The 21,999-nt window shown below is 41.8% G+C and overlaps 1 protein-coding gene across 1 annotated transcript in view; it reads right to left on the bottom strand.

The window, feature by feature from the left end:
- The window catches only part of dag1 (dystroglycan 1), a 114,004-nt gene that overhangs the window by 27,232 nt on the left and 64,773 nt on the right, over positions 1-21,999 (bottom strand). The window contains exon 2 of the mRNA XM_052017891.1: positions 12,720-13,124. Within this exon, the coding sequence (XP_051873851.1) occupies positions 12,720-12,968 (249 nt within the window). The 5' untranslated portion in view covers positions 12,969-13,124. The remainder of the gene's footprint in view (positions 1-12,719; positions 13,125-21,999) is intronic.

Genomic DNA, 21,999 nt, shown 5'->3' with positions numbered 1-21,999 from the left:
TGACTCTCAAGCTCATGTGTTCAGGAAATCATAGTTGAACCCAACCAATGATGTATTATATAGGATTGAATAATTTTCCTCAAAATAGCCATCATCAATTCAGCAAGCACTGTCAATCCGTCCTCCACCTGCCAGAACTCCCGATCTACCTTGTTGTGACCTTGCACCTTATTGCACTGTACTTTCTCTGTAGCTGTGACACTTTACTCTGTACTGTTTTTACCTGTACTACATCAATGCACTTTGTACTAACTCAATGTAACTGCACTGTGAAATGAATTGACCTGTACGATTGGTTTGTAAGACAAGCTTTTCACTGTACCTCGGTACAAGTGACAATAATAAACCAATACTAAGTGGCTGCCCCTATAAGGAAGAAGTTACAGCCGAGTCCTCACTGAACAAACGTGACCTGCTGCCAGATATTTACTAATCAGCAGTACTGCAAATTCCAACAGGCAAACTGCATTTAACACGAGTGCAAAATAGCTCAGAGGTTAAATATATTTTCCCACATGGTATGGGTGTCACCTTCAATCAAGTTTGTACTAAATGTCACCCCTAGCCCAGTAAGCAACCCTGACACCTGAATCAGCAGATTGTGGGTTCAAGACCCACAACGTTATACCACTCCTGAAGTTGCAAAGTATCCCAACGTATTCTGCAGGAATTGCCAAATAAAATTTTGCCAGGTGAAACCCTGAATTTGGTCAATGCGGTATATATTAAGAAGTGAGCCAGAGTAGGCCTTCTAAAAAGGGAAGGGAATTCTATAGCCGATGCCCTTCACTACTGCAGAAATGGGTTCCAAGAGTGGAACTGTCAAATGGGGAGGAGATGGGATTGTGATGGGGGAATAGGAACTGATACGAGTTGTTTCTGTTGTTAATGCAAATTCCAGAGATTAAGAAACTAGCATGATACTTCAGTGCAGTACCGAGCGAATGTCACACTGTCCATGATGCTATCTTTTGGATGTGATGTTAAACTGAAGCCATTTTGGCTGGACATGAAAGATCCCAGGGTAGCATTTTGAAGAACAAAGGAGCTCTCCTTCGCAATCTCGCCAATACTTACCCCTCAAAGTCACGTATATAGATTAACTAGAAACATGCTGCACAAACCGACAGTGAAGAAATAGGAAATTAAAAAGCACTAGTTGCTCTTATCATGCGAGGTTGGTGAGTGGCCCTAGGCAAGGAGTCAGTCAGAAAGGTGTGTCTGTGTGCATTACCCAACAATTATCCCTACTTCAGACCTCAGGGGTGGAGTGGGGAGGGAAGGGTATAATTGATGAAGCAACTGAAAGAGGCACAAGGCTATCCCCTGGGGATGTTCTGGTGCTGTGTTGATTGCCCTACAACAACCACATCCATCTTTCACTGAGCAATGTACAACTCCAACCAGTGAGAGCTCCCCCTATGACCCCAGAGCTTAAGTTTTGTGGGGGGGCTTCCCATCATGTTAAATGATTTGAAGTGGTTGAAACTGGTCTCCGCACTGGTGGAGTCTTCCGGAGGACCACGTGATTGGATTATCTACTCAACAGTTCTGAAAACTGTCACAAATACCTCAGCGTAATCATTCGCACCAACATGATGGCTTCCACCATCAATGACAGTGGGAATATTCACAGGTCACCTCCTCCCATAACTTATTCAACAGTACATCATTATTCACATCTGAATGGGCTAGGACTTGAGCTTTAAACAGTTTGTTGGCTCTGTCTATAGCACATCTATAGCTAAAGATTTGTTGCTCATTTAAGTACACCCAAAGTTGCCACTAGAATGCTTTCTTCATTAAACCAGGTTTAGAATACTGGTTTTAGTGCAATATGGAGTGATAAATATACCAAGTGAGTATGGCACAGAGAAACAAAGGACTGCAGATGCTGGAATCTAGATGAAAAACACTATGATGCTGGAAGAACTCAGCAGGCCAGGCAGCATCCGTGGAGAAAAGCAGTCGGTCGATGTTTCAGGTTAGGACCTTTCTTCAGGACTGAAGATAGGAAAAGGGGGAAGCCCAATATATAGGAGGGAAAAGCAGAGCAGTGATAGGTGGACAAAAGAGGGGAGGTGGGGCAGGCACTGGGTGGTGATAGGTAGATGCAGGTAAGAGATAGTGATAGGCAGGTGCAGGGGAGGAGGGGAGAGCAGATCTACCAGGGGATGGGTCAATGGTAAGGAGAGAAAAGGAAAAAAAAGGTAGAAAAAAAAGAAAGATAGGTTAGGAAAGGGAAGAGAAGCAGCATGGTTGGGGGGTGGGGAATTACTTTACCCTTGACCTATCCCCTGGTGGATCTGCTCTCCCCTCCTCCCCACACCTGCCTGCCTATCACTATCTCTAACTTGCATCTACCTATCACCACCTTATGCCCACCCCACCTCCCCTCTTTTGTCCACCTATCACTACCCTGCTTTTCCTTCCTATATTGGGCTCCCCCTTTACCAATTTTCAGTCCTGAAGAAGGGTGCTGACCCAAAATGTTGACCGCCTGCTTTTCTCCACAGATGCTGCCTGGCCTGCTGAGTTTGGCACAGGCTGTGGTAAAATACAATTCTGTTGCGACTGACCTACAGTGGCTCATGGATGCTAGATTGGTTCTGATCTATCCCATTCAGTAAGGTGGTAATACCACGAGCACAATAGAAGTAATCTTCAAAGTGAAGACACTACCAAGACTGGGTTGTCACTCCTACCAGATGTGTCTGTAATACATTGCCAAGAATAAGGTCCAGTAGGATTCATTATCTCATGTTGGCTCTCACTACCTATCCTTCAGGTTGTGGCTGGCTTGGTGGTTTTTCTAAGTCACGCTTCCTGGTGCTGCTAAGTTATCCTTGGTAGGGGACAGTGAAGCCCCCAATCCAGAATACATTCTGTGCTCTTGTACTTCCTAGTTCTTTGTCTGGCCATGTGGCAAATATGGAAGAGTCTGGTTCATCAGTTGAGAGAGGAAATTAGAACTTAGTCGTTTCCTTTCCCACATGTGATCTGATGCCTTGTGACATCACGCAGACATTGGCTGAAGTACAATTGTGAAATGTGATTGCATCAGCAACCCTGGCTCCCAAAATGTTAACACAGAGAAGTTCTCAGCGTTAACGAACTGGATGTACCTTTATTGTCTTAATTCAGTGGCTACTTCACTGTTTGGTGGTGCATCCAGTTTTACTGTTTTCTGTAGCAGCTTACTAGGCCACATCAGAAGGAAACATCTTGTGATGCTAATAAACCAGTTTTCTTCCCTCAGGGGCCATCAGTGAACCAGACAGGTTTTAAACTGTAATCAGGTAGCTAATTTAACACTGGCTCTTTGTTACAGGTTTATTCAATTAGGTATACAAATTTAATTTTTCCAACTGTTGTGGGATTTTTATGCTGGAGTCTGGATCATTAGTCTAGACAATAACTACAGTTCAAAAGTATTTCATTGGCTATGATGCAATGTTTGTAGGACATAAAAAGCACTGTATAAGTGAGCAAATAAAGTCAAAGTTGTACAGTAGAGAAACAGGCTCTTCAGCCCACCAAATTCATGCAAACCTTTTTGTCTATCTACACTAATCCCATTTGCCCACATTAGTCAGTGTGTAGCAGGAGTTGCAGCTATGGATAGCAAGCTCGAGTACTCTTTCCAGTCCCAATTATCTTATATAGATGAAAGGCATACATTTCTGGAAAAAATGTTTTGTTAGTGAGATTTTGTAAATTGGAAAGGCTGGGTGATGCATTGTGGTTTAGTATATGGTTTTGTGCAGAGAGTGACAGTTACAGTAAGTAGTAACTGGATATTGAAGACAAAGTTAATGGGTTGGAGCAAAAATTCTTAAATTGAATGATTGTAATTCAAAAAATTATTCCTGATGGAAACAGATTTGTAGGAAGGGCAGGATAATACTTGACTGTGGCTCCCTGCATTGTCAACGTAATAATAGTTAAAAACTAACAGCTACTTGAGCAGTGTGGTTGGGTAGCCAATGTTACTGGAAAACAAACTTAGAAACCAATGAAAATTCAATATAATTAAAACATCCAAAAAGTGCTAAACATCTGCTGGCAACATATTAATGGGAGAATGGAAATTTAACAAAAATGAAATGTAAAACTGAATACTAAGCAGTTTTGGCCGACAGAAGGCGAATTGGTTTTAAAAAAAACTGCATGCAAACATAAATCCTTTTAAAAGTCTTCTAGTAAAATGGGAGGTTTGGAAAGTTTCACTAAAGCCTCCCCATTCTGGTTGTTTAAACAATATATAATTGGTGAACATGGAGTCCTGAATTTTGATTTGAATAGTTTAGAAGAGATTTTTTTAAACTCTTAAATAGTGCTGTCTACTTGAGAACAAACATGGAGTCTGGGTTTCCCCGTATGTGTATAGCTGTAACATAAAGGCTCTTTGTGCAAGACAAAAAAAAACAATTCTCCTCCTTAATTGTACAAGTTCTTAGAAGCTTCTTGGAGCCTGGTTTCCCTTGCTGCACAATTTTACAATTTTTTTGTTTGCCTGCCTGGGAGCAGGAGGGATGGTGTCTTGAAAAAGGATAATAAGTTCAAGACTGAACAGTGCAGGTGAATTAGGATCAGTTTGGAGCCAAAGCAAGTCTAGGCACAATGATAAAATGATATAAAGCATTTTAGAAGTTTCCTTGAGTGCATGAAACAGAACTCGTTCTCCCCTGTACACTATCCTGTCTCCCTGGTCCAATCCCTTCCCACCTACGCCTGTGATACATCACATGCTCTCCAAATCTTTCATAGCTTTAACTTTTCCGGCACGCACAATCTCATCTTCACGATGGACGATCATTCACCATTATGATGGCCTCACCACCCTCCGCTTCTTTCTTGGAGATACAGAACCAGTCCCCTTCCACTTACACTCTCCTCACCCAAAACAACTTCACTTTTGATTCCTCTCACTTTCTGCAGACGAAGGGCGTAGCTATGGGCATTCACATGGGCCCCAGCTATGCCTGCCTCTTTGTTGGCTACGTTGAACAGTCTGTTCCAAGCCTACTCTGGCCCCATTCCTCAACTCTTTCTTTGCTATATCGATGACTGCATTGGTGCCGCCTCTTTCACTTGTGGGGAACTCAGATTCATAAATTAGTGGCAAAATTTTCACCCTGCTCTCCAATTCACTTGGACTATCTCTGATACCCCTCTCTCCTTCCTCAATCTTTCCATCTCCATCTCAGGAGATTCCTTATCCACTGACATCTTCCACAAACCCACTGACGCCCACAGCTACCTCGATTATAGCTATCCCTTTTCCTCAGCCTCTGCCAAATCTGCTCCCATAATGAAGCTTTCCATTCCAGGACATCCGAGATATCCAACTTCTTTTCTAACCAGGGCTTCCCCGACTGTGGTTGAGAGAGCTCGCACCCATATCTCTGCCATTTCCTGCACCTCCAGTCTCACCCACACCCCTCCCAGACCCAACAGGGATAGGGTCCCCCTTGTCCTCACGTTTCATCCCACCAGCCTACTTATCCAACACATCATTCTCCGTCACTTTCACCATCTCCAACAGGACCCCACTACCAAGCATATCTTCCCCTCCTCACCCCTTTCTGCCTTTCACAGGGACCACTCTCTCCTTAAGTTCACTCCTCACCCCTCCCCCCCACCCTACCCAGGAACTTTCCACTGCCCCTGCCACAGGTGCAACACCTGCGGACCCAAGCACTCTTTTCTGGTGAGACAGATTCACCTGCACCTCCCTGAATATAATCTACTGCATTCGGTACTCCGTGTGGCCTCTACATTGGTGAGACCAAACACAGACTAGGTGACCGTTTCGCAGAACGCCTGCACTCTGTCCATAACCTCAATCTGCATCTCCCTGTTGCCAGTCACTTCAATTCCCCCTCCCACACTATCACTGATGTGTCAGTCCTCGGCCTCTTCCACTGCCAGGAGAAGTCCAAACGCAAACTGGAGGAACAGCACCTCATTTTCCGTCTTGGAACCTTGTAGCCTAACGGCATGAACATTGAATACTCACTTTAAGTTATCCCCACACCCCCCTCCCTTCCCCACAACCCCTCCCCCCACCATGTGTCTTCTTCCCTTTCTTAGCCTTTTTTCTACCTCCCCTCCCCCCCACTTACCTTCGACCCATCCCTCAGTGGATCTGCTCTCCCCTCCTCCCTACACCTGCCTATCACTATCTCATTATCTCTTACCTGTATCTACCTACCACCAACTTGTGCCCCCCCCCACCTCCCCTCTTTTGCCCACCTATCACTGCTTTGCTTTTCCCTCCTATATATTGGGTTTCCCCTTTTCCTATCTTCAGTCCTGAAGGGTCCTGACTCGAAATGCTGACCGCCTGCTTTTCTCCACAGATGCTGCCCGGCCTGAGTTCCTCCAGCATCAGTGTTTTTCCCAATCATAGTTCTCCCCGTGTCTGTGTGGGTTTCCTCCAGTTGCCCTGGTTTCCTCCCACATTCTAAAAGACATACGGGTTAGGAAGTTGTGGTTATGCTATGCTGGCACCGGAAGCATGGCGACCCTTGCGGGTTGCCCCCAGAACACACTACGCAAAAGATGCATTTCACTGCGTTTCTATGTAAATGTGACTAATAAGGACATCTTATCCTCATTGCTAGCTGGACCCCAGCATCAACTTGTTTCAGAGGAAGGGAAAGATCCACAGCTCATTAATCAAACATCAATTGCATGATTTAATGACACATCAACTCAAAGCATTGCTAGTTTCCCTTGCTGATCTAAAACTCTGTGTATCCAAAGTTAATGGAGATGATCACCTTGCTACTAACCCACTTTGATTTGTACCTGTTGAATTTATTGTTTGTTCCAGTTTTTCATGTCCTTAGATTTAATTCTCCATCCCATTTCCAAGATATACATGAACACAATAGGTGGGCTACATGCTGGGGTTTGTCACCCCCAATCCAATAAACTCAAAGTCACAGAGGCCAACTGCAGAATTTTTCTGCACCAGAGTAACGCAGTACTTCAGGGGAGGAGTGGACTTATTTTGGGATGACTAGAGAAGTAGAATAGTTTCCAACTCAACTGCAACCCCCTGCCTTTTCGGGTACAGGCACAGCCATACCCAATTACAATATTCAAATTCAATCTCATCTAACTGGGAGCAGTCAGAAAATCAATGCGGTAACTAATATTGATAAATTTAAATTATATGCATATCAACTCCCACAGCTACCTTCACTAAACCGCCTCCCATGTTTCTTCAAGTACTCCACTATTTTCACCATCTCCTGTTCAAACCATTTGCCTCCATACCAGTGCTCGCAATAAGTCTCCCTCAATCAAGGATTTCCCTTCGATCATAACTGACAAGGCCACTGCCTTTTGTCCTTTCACACTGGCACACCTTCTCAGAATCTTAAAACTAGTTTACTTTCTGATGAAAGGCCATTGACCTGAAATGTTAACTCTGCTTCTCTCCCCACAGAAGCTGCTTGATCTGCTGTTTCCAGCATTTTCTGTTTTCGCATCTTCCTCTTGGTCTGTGTAGCTCAATACCTGAGGATTGTTGGACACAAAATACCTGAGTCAAAATGCACCCATATTGCAACACCAGTTTAATTCAACAGAGAATTTAAAACCTTAATTGAATTGCAGCTTGAAAAGTGTGTCTTTCTGTTAGATCACTTTGCATAGTCAGATTCTTGTGATCCATTTCATCAAATCCTCTGCTGCGGAGCTGGGAATTTGAAGCAATTTGAGACAATGAATGTGCCTCTGATCATGATCTTCTATATTCTCCCCTCCAAAAGCAATTTTTCTAATGAGGAACACCAATCATGCTTTGATCCCACCACCCTCACAGCCCATCACATGAACATCCAAATTCACCAACTCAGGTGCTCTCAAGCTTTAGCCAGATAACTATCACCTTCAAACCTCTCATAATTCTTCTGTTCAGCACTAAATATCAAGCACATACTATCCAGTACCATCCCATCTCAATTCTTCCCATGCATAAAACAACATTGCTTTGCAAGAGTGCTCCTGTGAGATCTTCAGGAGTTGATATCAAAGGAAAGGACTTGTGTTTATAGATTCTTCACAATGTCAGGGTGTCTGAAGTACATTCAAGTCAACATAGTTATTTACCTTATCACTGTTGTAATGCAGAAAATAAGTAGCCAACTTGCCACAAAAATCTCCACAAATAATGTGATAATGATTAGATAATCTGTTTCAACAATACTGGTTGAGGGATAAATAATACCCAGGCCACAAAGGATCAGCCTCCTACTCCTCCCCAGTTAGTACAGTGTGATGTTTCTATTCACTTGAGGAAGCAGATAGGGCCAAGTGCTTTAGGTTTCATTTGATACACTCTCAAGCACTCCCTCGGTATTGCACCAAACCATCATACTTGGTGCTTGTGGAGTTTGAATCTTAAATCACTGAGGCACGATGAACACCTACCATTATAGGCAAACCCTCACTCACTTTGCTCACATAAGCCACTTAGCCTACTGCAGAATCACTAACCCATAGACTCACATGGGTAGCATCTTCAAACGCAAGTTGAAAGAATTACAGGCACAAACAGAAAACAGGTCCTGATGACAGTTTTTGACATTCATTGCAAGTTTTAAGATAATGCTACATTTGATTACTGGGAATATGGTCTCTGGTAGCTTTTTATTACATCTGATCTACACTGAATTATAAGTTTATTTTGCACACTATGTGAAGAATTTCCTGATCTGAATACTAAAGTTATAGTCAACTGGTTTGAATCCATCTGCACAGATTTTACTGTCACAGTTGAAGTCTGGAATTAGATCACTACATGGAAGGGGAGAGAGAAATCAACATGTCTATGGAGCAAAAGCAGGAAACTGAGTTCAATTGACCAGTTCCTTTGGAGTTAGCAATAGACACAAATTATTCTATAATTCTAGTTTTTTTTTTAAAAACACCCTTGCTATTATAAATCACCAAAATTTCAGAGTGGCCTTTCAAAACTGAATTATGAACCCAGTGACGCAAAAGACCATTGTAATGAAATAGGATTAATCTAAAACTAAAGGATCCTTGTGGAAAGAGTAATATGACAGAATTTTTCTTTCAGTTTGTGAGTGACTACCTTAAGTCTGAAACTATTTTAAATAATGATAATTTCAGGAAGTATGAGAATGAGTAGGCTAAAGAAGATTGGGTAATAAGATTAAGATATTGACAGTAGATAAGAAGTGACAAGATATTTAAAGAAATATTTCATAATTCTCAAAGAATATAAACTTCAATTACAAATAAAGCCACTATAGGGAAAGAAGTGATCTTTCTGTAATTAAAGTTGCTGATAATATTAGATTGAAAGGAAATTTTATTAGGGTTGAAAAGAAATTGTCTTAGCTAAGGACTGGAGAAACCAGCAAAGGATGACCTAAAATGTCCAGAAAAGAAGGTATAAATTGGTAAGAATCATAATAAAAAGAATAATACCAGTCTACTATGTGCATGTCGAAAAGGACAGTTATAAAAATAAACACCGTTACCTTAGGAGCTGAGAGAGTAGAATTAACAATGAAAAATAAGAAATGGCAGAGGTTTGAAGGCATATTGTTTGCAGTAAAATACACTAAAAGCATAACAAAAATAGCAGACAATCAAGGGATGAAAGAGTGAGGGGCCCAAAACAATTAATATCAATTTCAGGAGTAGGCAAATAAGTGGGACTAAGGATTGACAAATACTCTGCACCTGATGACTTGCTTCCTAGTGAACGCATTGGTGGTCTGATACTGGAAATGTTCCAATGAATTGGAATAAAGCAAACATTCTATTCTTGAAAGGAGGGAGGAGAAGGGGAGAAAAAAAGCATACAGGGAACAACAGATCATTTTAGTTTAATTTCAGTTGTCTGGTTAATACTGGAATTCATTTTTAATGAAGTGATAACAGACTACCAAGAAAACTGTAACACATTTACGCAGAGTCAACACGATTTTATGAAAGGGAAATTTATTAGAGCTCTTTTGAGGATACAACTACCAGGATGGATGGGGGTGGTGGAAGTGGTGTGGGTTTGGATATAGCACATTTGGATTTTCAAAAAGCATCCAATAAATTGCCATACAAAAAGGTCATAAGGGCTCATGGGTTTACAGTTCTCATAACTCCATGGGTAGAGAACTGATTATTGACAGAAAACAGGGACTGGATAAATGAATCATTTCCCAGTTGTCAAACTGTAACTAGCCATATACCTCTGGAACCAGTGCTTGGGTTTCAGTTATTTGCAATCCATATTAGTGCTTAAAATGAAGGGATCCAGAATAATGTACCAAGTTCACTCTTGATACAAATGTAGGTGGGAAAGTGAATAGCGAGGAAGAGTCATACAGCACAGAAACAGGCCCAGCACATCTATGCCAACTATTAAGTACCTGTCTACACTCATCACATTTATTTTCTTCTCCATCCCCATAAACCCACCCCACCCCCAGCCACTAGGGGCAATCTACAGGCTGTCACAGGGAGAACATGCAAACTCCATACAAACTCCAGAGGATTGAACTCAGGTTTGAAAAGGATAGGTTTACTTAATAGGCAAAAACTGACCCATTAATTTGTCTATCATGGGAGGAAATGTGAAGTTGTCCACTTTGATAGGAAGAATGAAAAAGCAGAACATTTAAATGATGCTAGTCTATTAACTGCTAGTGTTCATGGAAATTTGATTGCTTTTGTTCAAGAAACACTAAGTTAGCAGGTAGGGACAGCAAGGAATTAACAATGATAAAGGAAGATTGACCTTTATTGAATGGAGGATGAAGCTCATGGATAAGGAAGTCTTGCTACAATTGCATGGGGGTTTGACGAGACTAACTTGTTAAGGGAAGGACAAACTTGCCTTAGATGTTGTGCAGTGAAGACTCAATATATTGATTCCTGGAAGAGAGGTGGTGTTTTACAAGGAAAAATTGAACAGAGTAGCATTATACTCTCTGGAGATTAGAAGAATACTGAAGGGGCTCAACATGGTAATGCTGTGAGGCAGTTTCAATCAGGACTAGGGGCCATTGCCCAAGGAGAAGGGGCTGAACACAAGTGGCAAGGGGAAATTTCTTCTCTAACAGTTGTGAAGCTTTGGAATTCCCTACCCCAGAGAGCAAGAGAATCAAGATACTGTGCATGAAAATGGAGCCAAAGGTCAGAGGGGCTGTGTATGGATTTAATGGTAAAGCAGGTTTGATGACCATTTGGCTTACTCCTGTTCTTTTTTTTCTTGTTCTGTAACTCAAAAACCCTGACACTGGGGAGCAAACTTGCCGATCTCTTCTGCATGTTAATGTTCATTTTCTCTCTTTTTATAACTTGCTTAACTGCAAATAAGTTTATTTCAGTAAGAACTTAGTAGGTGATTTTTCCATCTTTTGAGACAGCTAGCAACTGTACAACTTCTTGTACGGCTGTTTGGACTGAGTTCCGCTAAAAATGCCAGCCTGTGATCAGAAGCAATTTGCTCCAGTCAAAAGGAGAATGTGGTGGTGATCCCAAGTTTTGAATTTGTAACATAGATAGCAAGTGCAGAGTTCAATCTTAACCACCAGAGGGAGCATTCTTTTGTTTGGCCGTCTATAACTAGTGCTTTTTGACCAAGAAAGCCTCACATTTGAACAGTGTTTGGAGCTGGCCCATTGTACAAAGGGAATTACAACAGGTTTTTGGGATGGTATGGGTGGGAAGTCACACATCATCCTTCCTTGGACCAACATCACCACTCCTTCAAAGTCACTGAATCACAAGCTTAGCATTCCCTACATAACAGCAGTGTGGGAGTACCTTCAACACATGGACAGGTGGTTTAAGGCAGCTCACAATTAGTTCTAGGGATTAAATGCAGGCTTCACCAGTAATGTCCTGATCTTTTATAAATTAAAGACATTGTCAGCAATGCTCACACTGAATACCCAGGACCATGAAAATGAATGACCGACTGTGTGTGGTACAGTGGGCTGGTGTACTTCTTGACATTAATACAAGCAACAAGGGAAGGAAAAGGCAAAAGAGAATTTAAGAATAAACAGTTCATTTATAACAGGCAATAGTCCAGGAGTCAGTTTCCCTAGTATATTAGCCACTTGCGAAATTGTTCTGAAATACAAAATATGAAAATTTATGAAAATTACAGACTTATTAAACACTGGAGCATATGCAGAAAATTCATTTGTGTCTTTCAGCCACAGGACATTTTAAAAGACAACCTATAGGCCTTCAGCTTGAACTGCTCAGAATGCAATCCAGATCTTAAGTCTGTGCAAATCATCTGGATCAACGAGCGGACACTTGAATGAATTTGCAACGAAGCCTCAAGATTTAATGCATAGCCTGTGTCCGGAAGGAGGATTAGTTATTGCAGCATGTACTGGAGATCAAACTATAATGGCTCAACAAGGATATGGACGCTGGCACCATTTATCACAATGTATCACAGTACAGGGATCAAACCTGGGCTCCCCCTAACCTGACAAAGTGCAGAAATTGAATCTGGGTCCCTTTGCAGCCTAGACCACGACTAGTCAGTGTGTATACTGAAGGTAGAGCATTCTCACTATAGGACAACAGCAAGAAAACTACAAATAACTGCTTAATTCTTTTTCAAAGATTAATAACGTGTTCGCAGTACATAGGTATACAGCTGCCATGCTCCTCTCTTACAAATGTACAGAATATGCGATATTTACCTTTAATACCACATGGGCAGGTAGCGCATCAGTGGGGATTCTCATTGTAAAGGCCCGACTAATGTATGCAGAGCCATCAGGGACACTGAAAGTGGCAGTAGGGGTGTCCTGTCCCAATACAGAATGCATGGAGGCCTCGATCTGGCTGTCTAAGTCTCTGGTGATCTGCAATGGCTCATTCTGCCAGTGTGCCAGTGCCACGGTCTCCAGTAGCTCTAGAATCAACAGAGTCCTCCCCAGAAGAAACATCTCCAAATCCACAATATTTTTAAAAAATGTAGAAACAGAGTTGATCACGTAGTAGAGAGAAAATAAAACTCCACGACCACTGCTGTGATACTATTTTAGATTCGTGCTGGCCACAATCCCGTCACTTAATCTGGGCGGCTGACATCTGATAATAACCTGCAAGTAAAGAGAATAAATACATCATTGTTAGATAAAGATGATTTAACCTTGTGGTGGAATTCAGAACAAAGGTGTTTTCTTAAAATTACAGCGAGACGGTTTGGGGGTGATGCCAAGAAACACTTGTTTGTACAGAGTACAGCAAATCCAGGACAATCTTCCACAAGACTAGATGGAGGGGCAGGAGGGAGTACTAAAAATTTAAGAACTGTTGTTGATATTTATTTAAGCAACCATATCAAAGGATATGGAATTCAAGCAGAAAGTTTGGGTTAAACTACAGAACAGCCATGATCCAATTGAATGGTGGAACAGGCTTGGAGGGAAGTGTCTTCTATTAACCACCTATTCCTGTTTCCAGGTTCCTTAACAGAAGAAAATGAACAAATCTCATTTGAAACACAGGAGATTTAAAAAAAACACCAACAGTGAAAACCCATGAACTTATTTTCTGCAAAATATCCAAACTACCTGCAGCTCCCAAATGCCATTCTGTGGAAGATCAACCCATCACTCCAACACTTCCATTCCAATGATTCGGCTAGTCAAATCTCTGCCACACTTTTGCACTGGTACAACCTTGCATTGCCCATGTGGACCTGCACATTCAATTTACAAAATGTAGCTTCAAGTTCAGCAACAAGCTGCAACCTCAGTGCCAGTCAAGGCAGATTGCAGTATGCTTGTTGGATCAGTGTTGGCATTAGAACACAGTTTGGTCAGCATGGGTTGATTTTAAAAAAACTGCCTAACTACTTGCTGGTTTCAGTAAAGCTTTACTTGGGAGTAGGGTGATATTGACCTGCTTGCTACGACCCAGCAGTAATCTGGAACTTCACTGCCCTTACAATCCTTGCCATTTTGCCCTGTTGCTATGAGGACATTATGTGAACACAGATTGGAAGTCTTGTGGAATGGCTGGGTATGGAATTTCATTCAAGAGAATGAACTTCTAAGCAAATTCAAAATAAGCTTATTTTCAAGCGAATCTTTGTGCGTGGCACTCAATTTCTGATGTGCTTTTCTACTGCCTTCTCACATTTCCCCAATAGCAGATAATTTTCATCAAGGTTCCATTTTCTGTCTTGTTTATTGAAACCCCAGATGCTACACATTTACTCAAACTGATCAGTACCCCACCCCGAGCCACAACTGTGCTGTTTTGTGTTGTGAGAATAATTCTTTACAGTATTAATCCTTTAGAGAACCGCAGCATGTTAACCCATTGCTGGGCAAAGTACAAATGTGCCAGGTTTAAAGTAAATGACAGTTTTTGATGCATATTTTTTTTTAAATTGCCAAATTGATTTCTATTATGCTTCTACACCAATTCTGCTCTGACATTTCCACATTAGATCAAATCAGAAGTGACTGCATCAAAGAATGCTCATCATTTCCAGTTTCTTTGTAAAAGCTTCAAACAACTATTTCAGCCAAGTGGCAAGTGAACCATGAATGCTGGGGTGATCAGGCCACTGGGCCTATCATTTGCCAAGTCCTCCAACATTGGCTGCCTGCTCATCTCATACTGAGCCAGCAATAGTCTAATCAATTGATTGCCAAATTAGTCAACAATTCCATTACCATTGTATCATGTGACGACCAGTCTCTCAGTATGACTAATCTGTTTTCTTAATTTAAATGAATTCCAAAGTAATAACTACATGCTCCCATGAGCTAACTGGATAAAGGCACAGTTGCTATACATAACACCAGGTTGCTTGGAAGTCACAACTGAGCTTAGCTGCAATATCTTAGCTTACATGTGAATGGCCACGTGTTAAAGCCTATAGGATTCTATTCCACTAGCAACCAGCATCTTTGGGTACTCCCAGTCACAATCAACATCATATGTCCAACTGAAGATAAGTAACAAACATCAGCCTTGCCAGCAATTTCCACCACATAAAACAGTAAGATTAAGCTACATGGGGAGAATAAGCTCTCTGCATTAAGTTGTCGATTCTTTTGTTCTTCAACTGAGTATTAAATGTGATAGCAGCTTTTTACGTATTCAGCAAAAAAGGTTTTTGCACTGTGTACACAAAGCAAAAGTGTTCTATTTCAGAGCTGTTTTCACTACCCCCCAAACTCTGTGCATTCTCAATTCCAAGTCCTTTCACTTTGCCCATTATTTGGGCCCAGCGACAAACCAATAATTAAACTCATTGGCTCAAGTCAGTAGTGACTCAACTAGGAGACCAGCAAGTACATTCTACACACAAGGGGTTTGTCAGCCCAATATTTCATAGTGACACATTTCTCGTTTTGATTAGTAAGCAAATCAGTTTTTGTTTTGGTGGGAGTGAAATTCCAATTAACCACTAATTTTACACTGACCAAATGACTTGAGTGTGTGAAGGACATATACACCAACACATCAATAGATGAACAGCATTCTAATTCAACTCCAAAGATTGATGGGTGTTCGGAAGAATGAAACCAAATGAAGGAAAGATATTGATATAACACCAGCACCAACATATTTGTAAAACCATGAGATATCGCCTTAAGGGAGGAATATAGCTACTGCTCGAAAATAGTAACAACTTAAAGCAACACACAAAGGTGCTGGAGAACTTAGCAAGTTGGGCAGCATCTATGGAAGGAAATGGCTAGTTGACGTTTCAGGTCAAGACCCTTTATCTGGACTGGGAAAGAGGGGAGATCGTTAGTATAAAATGGTGGAGGGAAGGGGTGGTGCAAGAAATGGCAGGTGACAGGTGGATCCAGCTAAGGGGGGTGATAGGCAGATGGGGGGGAGAGTGGGAATGATGCAAGATGATGCAAGTACCCTTTCCCTCCACCTTTTTAATACTAGCTATCTCCCGTTTTTCTTTCCAGTCCAGATGAAGGGTCTTGACCTGAAACGTCAACTGTCCATTTCCCTCTACAAACTCTGCCTGACCCACAGAGTTCCACCATCACCTTGTGTTTCTCTAATTTCCAGCATCTGCGGTGTTGCACGTCTCCAGTAACAACTTATATCATAAAGTGCCTTGATATAGTAAGAGGGCCCAAAATATCAACTTCCACTTGGACTCTGAATCACAAAAGCAACCAAAAAGTGTACTTAGTCATTACTTCAATTTAATGGAGTATTTCTGCTATTCCCCAGCATATGGAACAGTCCTATAGTACTGCTCTCAGCTGTAGTCCAGTCTTCTTCGTAAACAGTACCTCAGAATAAAGGGCAACTTGCATCTATTCTGGTTTTGTGGGTTCTGAAGTGGCTAATGAGCCCAATATGGGAATTGCATAGAGTGGGAGAAGGGGATGTGTTATGGGGCAGGCAGATGGGTAGTTTTGGGAGGTGGTCTGCTCCTTCGACAGGGTTTGTGTGTGTGCCTGATACATGGTCTGTGTTCTCAATACCATCCTGAATTCTCCTTCTCCACTTTGCGCAATGATAGGCCAGAGATTCCCAGGGTTCTGTGGAGATGTTGCATTTCTTCCAGGAAGCTTTGAGACATTGTTAAATCAGTATTCTATCAAGCAGCTTTGCTTCCCACTCAAATAACAGTGTAGATTGAGGGGCTGTTTGAATGTGAAGGCTGATACATCTGCTCATGACTTCACTCAATGACTGACCTTTTAGCAGAAGTGACCAGTTACAGTTTGGGAGGGAAAACTTTGGGATTGTTCACCTCCCTCCCTTGGATCTCTAAGCCCAATTGAAACAGATTGATTATTGCTTTGGCTGAGAACTACAAACTAGCACCTCAACCTCCTCAATGCTGCATAACTGTAGGGGACAATGTTGCGCTAATCAAGCCACTAGGGAAAGCCCCAGAATAAATTCTTTGACGTTAGTTTTTTGTAAGCCTAGTGCTTTTGGCAAGTTTAAACAGCAGAATAAATCACATTACACCTTCAAATGGAAACCTTCACTTGACTTGGCACCAAACAGGCATTTGATTCAAGATCCTCCCAGGGGCCTTGGAATTGTGTGTCTAAACACATTCCCACATTCCAAACAACGTTTGACAACGGAAGTGCATGGAATCCCCATATAACATGTACAATACCTAGACTGACTAAAATATGTACATGAAACAACCGATGTCACATGGTGAAGTGAACCACACAAAAAATCCTGTGACTCAAATTTTCCAAGAATCAATCAAAAGAAACAAAAGACACTGCTTGAACATAGCTCAGGGGAAACAGACTTCCCTCCCACTACCCTCTAGAACTGCAGACAAGTTACATGTCAACATGGGAAATCAGCTGTTTCCCCACATTCTTGTTAAGTGGAGTTGTTAAATGCTGTGGAATCAAAGCAGTTAAACCTAAGTTCGGTACAGCTGAGCCATTCCTCTAATTGACTGGAGGAATCATGAAACATATACAACAGAAGACCATTCATGCCTGTGCTGACTCTTTCAAAGAACATCCAACTGGCACCTCTCTCCTTCAATCCTGAAACAGTTTCCTTTTCAAGTATTATTCAATCCCCCTTTGGAAGTCATTATGGAATGTGCTTCCACCAACCTTTCAGGCAGTGTATTCCAGGTCCCAAGTGCTTTTAAAACAGAATTCTCAACTACCACAGGTTCTTTTACCAATTTTCTTAAAATAGTTCCCACTGGTCCTTGACCCAGCTGTTACTTCCCATGTTCCAAAAAGCTTTTGTCCACACTGAATTCCATTTCAGCATGTGGATTTTTTTTAAACAATTAAAAACCTGCTCCCCAGAACAGAAAGCACATTTCAGCATGCACTCTCTCAGTTTAACCACAAATTAACAGGAACGATTTCAGTTCTTACCCTGAGATTTCCAAAGATGGGAAGCTTTGAAAGGGTTATTTTTGAGGAAAGGAAAAATATCTGATTTTCAAAGCTGAGCCATAAATTCTTCACAACCTTTAGTTGACCTTTCCGTTCAAGTGCATTACACAGCCTTGTGTGCAAAATATATTTTAATTTATAATATATACAAAAGACAGTTTTCTTCAACATTGCCCTATCATCCACTGGGTATTCGATGTCCAGGGTTCTCAAAGTGCATCTCATTTATAAAACCTTTACCACCCTTCCCCTAACATTCACATCTTTTCAGGCTGCAGTGAAACACTTTCAAGAAAGTGCAAAAGTATAATCATTCAATTCCCATTTGCACAAGACTTTGAAGTAAAAATACTACATCCCAATGGATTACTCTCACCCCCCCCCCCCCCCCACCACAATTCACTCAATGACTGATAGGCTGACCTTTCCCACACTCTGTAGGTTGAGAACAAATCAGTAATTCTGCTGGATCCAAATCAAAACCATCAGCACAGAAATATTTTTAGCAACCTATCATTCAGACAGTAAAATGCAAGTACCATTCTCCACCATGGTCCATGCAGGAGAGCTTGTCATGGTATTATTATTTGATTGGCCAATTACATTGCTCTGCAATCTTCCTTCTCCTGAGCCATCCATGGAAATCAAGACTCAATGGATCATAGTTGAACATCTCCATAACCCCCAGTGGAGGATTCAAAGAGCTGAATGTAGGAGTTTTTAATGTTTACCCTGAAGTAGTTTTGACTTGGCTGTGGTCATAAATTTATCCCTAACCTACAGCGACTATACAATAGCATACAAGCTGTGATGTCAAATAAGGGGCCCCACAGCAAACCCATTCACAGTACAGACAGGTCAAGCAAGGCTGCATCATTGGCCCAGCATTTTTCTCAAACCTTTTCACCACAAGACCAAATCTTGCCTCCAACAAACTAGAGGCTAATCTGCAAGGTAACTGGAAAAACTATACTTCATCTTCACTCCAAAACCAAGGTCAATCCAACCTCAATTGTTGGGCTAAAGGTCATTGTTAATTTGTTCACTGAAGCATACGAGGCACCGTACAATAAACAACCTTAAAGCGACTACCAACTGCCCCCACAGTCCCTGCAAAACATGGACCACTTTACACATCTTGGTATAACCTCTCAGCGAAAGCAGAGATGATGAAACATGCCAGCAGCAATCCCTATCTTGCTTTTGAGATGTGGACTACCTGCAGCAGGAGGCATCACAAGGCACTGGAGAGGCATCACCAAGGTTGGCTCTGCAAAAGACCTCCAAATCCACTGGCATTCTCACCCAGGCTAACATCCAACAGTGAGGCCCTATTTATGTGTAGTTGGCTCCAGTGGAAGGCCATATCATTTGCATATCCGACAACAGTCTTCCCGATTCTGGAACTTCAAACTCCATCGCAGCAAGTAATTACTAGGTGGTCAAAGGAAAAGATTTGAGGAGGTTCTTGAAGCCTTCTGGAAAAGTGCAACATTCCACTCACCTCTGGGAATCCCTGGTCCTTCACTCATAATGGAGAACTTGCAATGGCACAGAGAAGCACAAGTCCTTTTGTTGGAAGCAAGTGAAAACCCAGTAGAAGTGGCAGAAGGCATGCAACACCACCTACCCTACTGCCCTAGTTTTGGTGGAGTTTGCCAATCCCACAGCCTCCTCAGAACTCAGAGTGGAAGCATGTCATCGTCAACTCTGAGGCACTGCTCAAGTAGAAAAAAAAGCATATCATCACATAGATGCCTCCTTCTGGGGTGGGGGATGGTGGTGGGGCAGTCCTTTTGAAACTCTACAAATCTGCTAATTTGTCATCAGAACAAAGTCTGGTATGTATTTTTTTTTACACAAGGTACAAATGGACTTCGGAATAAATAAGTCATTGAAGCCAGGTTTAGGAGGAAATTAGATTAATTTCCAGATTGAGGAATGATGACAGGATCAATCTTCAAAAGAGGGCTTCCAAGACCAAATGACCTTTGTTAGTTTATTAAAAAGAAACTGCAATTCTCTGCTCTTCTCATCCGCCACCTCCCCCCCCCCCCCCCCAACACACCTTTGAACCCAAAAGCAATGAGTTACAGTGATCTATTGCCACCCTTGCTTTATGCAGCTCAATATGGGAATCAAGACGTGGACTTTGAGCTGTACCATGTCCTACATTGCCCTCATCATATTAGTGATTGGGGAGCTACACATGCATCACGCTTAACACTGTGCCATGTATATAGCATGTTTACCTTTACAGAACACAGATGAATTGTTTTCCATTGCTCTGTGGTAGAGTGCAGAAAGTTAACACATTAGAATCAGATTTATTACACTTACATATGTGAAATGTGTTGTTTTCTGGCAGCAAAAATCTATAAATTACAAAAATAAGCAAATACTGCAAAAAAAGTGGAATAATGAGGTAGTAATCTGATGGCAGAATATTCACAGAAATTGACAGTTGATAAAAATGCCCACAAATTTCTCATCAATGCCTCCCTTAATAGGAAACAGATCCTTAAATTCAGGACAAGTTTCACTGTACAAGTTTCCTCAACAATCGCTGAATGGAAAGGAAGTTTCCTGGGTGTAGACACAAGAGACTGTAGATGCTAGAATCTGCAGAAAAAAAGCAAACTGCTGGAGGACTCAGTGAGTCAGGCAGCATCTGTGGAGGAACGATGCAGGGCCTTGGCCCAAAATGTCGACCATCCCTAAACCTCCTGGGTGTCCTACCCTGAATAATAACAATCACTGCATTACACTGTCAGAAAGGAACTATATAAATGCAAGCATTTCTTTATTCTTTTAGAGATTCATGAACCTTGGTTTTAGTGTACTTGCAAACTGATAAATCCTTCTGACTTCACATTCCCCATTGTAGAATAATGCCTGATATCTGGCCTTACTTGGGCGAGAATGGCTGTACCCCTTCATCTCTACATCTAACCTGACGGAGATACCAAAAGCGAAGAACATTTCACAAGTTTTGTTGCTGAAAGTTTACTTTTGCATCAGGCAGTAAAATAAAGACTTGCATTGAGTCAAGCCCTTTTCATGACCACAGGATGATCCAAAGCACTTTGTGGCCAATTAAATACTTCTGACATCAGATCATGAGGTACAATACAACACAACAAGGAACCCAGCAGCTAATTTGCATACAGCAGATCACCACAAATAGCCAGGTCAAAATGACCAGATCATCTGTTTTAGCAAGTTGAAGGATGGATATTTGGACAGGATTTTGAAGAAAACCCCTGGGCTCTTTCAGATTAGCACCATTGGATCCTTTACATCCTGCTGAAAGGGCAGAGATATCTGTTTAATATCTCACCAAGAGACCAAGCACCCCCACCTAAGTGTCAGTTTAGAAGCATTTATAGGCTCAAATCTCTGGAATAAGAATTGAAAGGATTAGTCTTATTTTGGGGAGCATGGTCAAGGTCACCCGATACCATCAGGTGGAAATACAAAAATTGACGATTCTTGTTAGGCATGCCTTTGAGGGGAGGGGGGAATAGAATGGGGAGGTAATATGCTTCTTCTACCACTTACTCAGAGTTTCTGTGTGCTCCGGATGAATGGATCATGTTCTTAGTGGCGTCACAAATGATCCTTCTCTTCTTTGAGGGTCACGGGCCAGGGATTCCCATATGTCAGTGTAGATATTAAATTTTTCCAATGTCTTTGGATCTTTTCCTCTGTCAACCGGGTAACCTCTTAGTGTGGAGCTCAGAATAGACTGCTTGCTTTGGAAGCCTTGGTGTTAGGCATTCTAGCAATGTAGACTGGCCTGTCCATCAGAGAAACTGAATATAAATCAGAGTTTCAATGCTGGAGATGTTGGCCCAAAAACAGGTCAGTGACATTGGTGTCATAATTCTGACATACTTCTGAGTCACAGACTACCTGCTGTGGGCACCTTAAAGCACTGGAGGGAGACCACCACCGTCTCTGCAAAAGTCTCCAAATCCACTTGAAATAATAGTAATATACCAAGGGCAATTTAACTCTACTGGGTTGAGTTACCAGCTTGCATCACCTTGGATCCATTGATAAAACATCAAATCACTTC

This window comes from Pristis pectinata, chromosome 6, assembly GCF_009764475.1.
Source record: "Pristis pectinata isolate sPriPec2 chromosome 6, sPriPec2.1.pri, whole genome shotgun sequence".
Taxonomy (NCBI): domain Eukaryota; kingdom Metazoa; phylum Chordata; class Chondrichthyes; order Rhinopristiformes; family Pristidae; genus Pristis; species Pristis pectinata.
The sequence above is the reverse complement of the archived record's forward strand: the minus strand, read 5'-3'. Positions and strand labels throughout refer to the sequence as shown.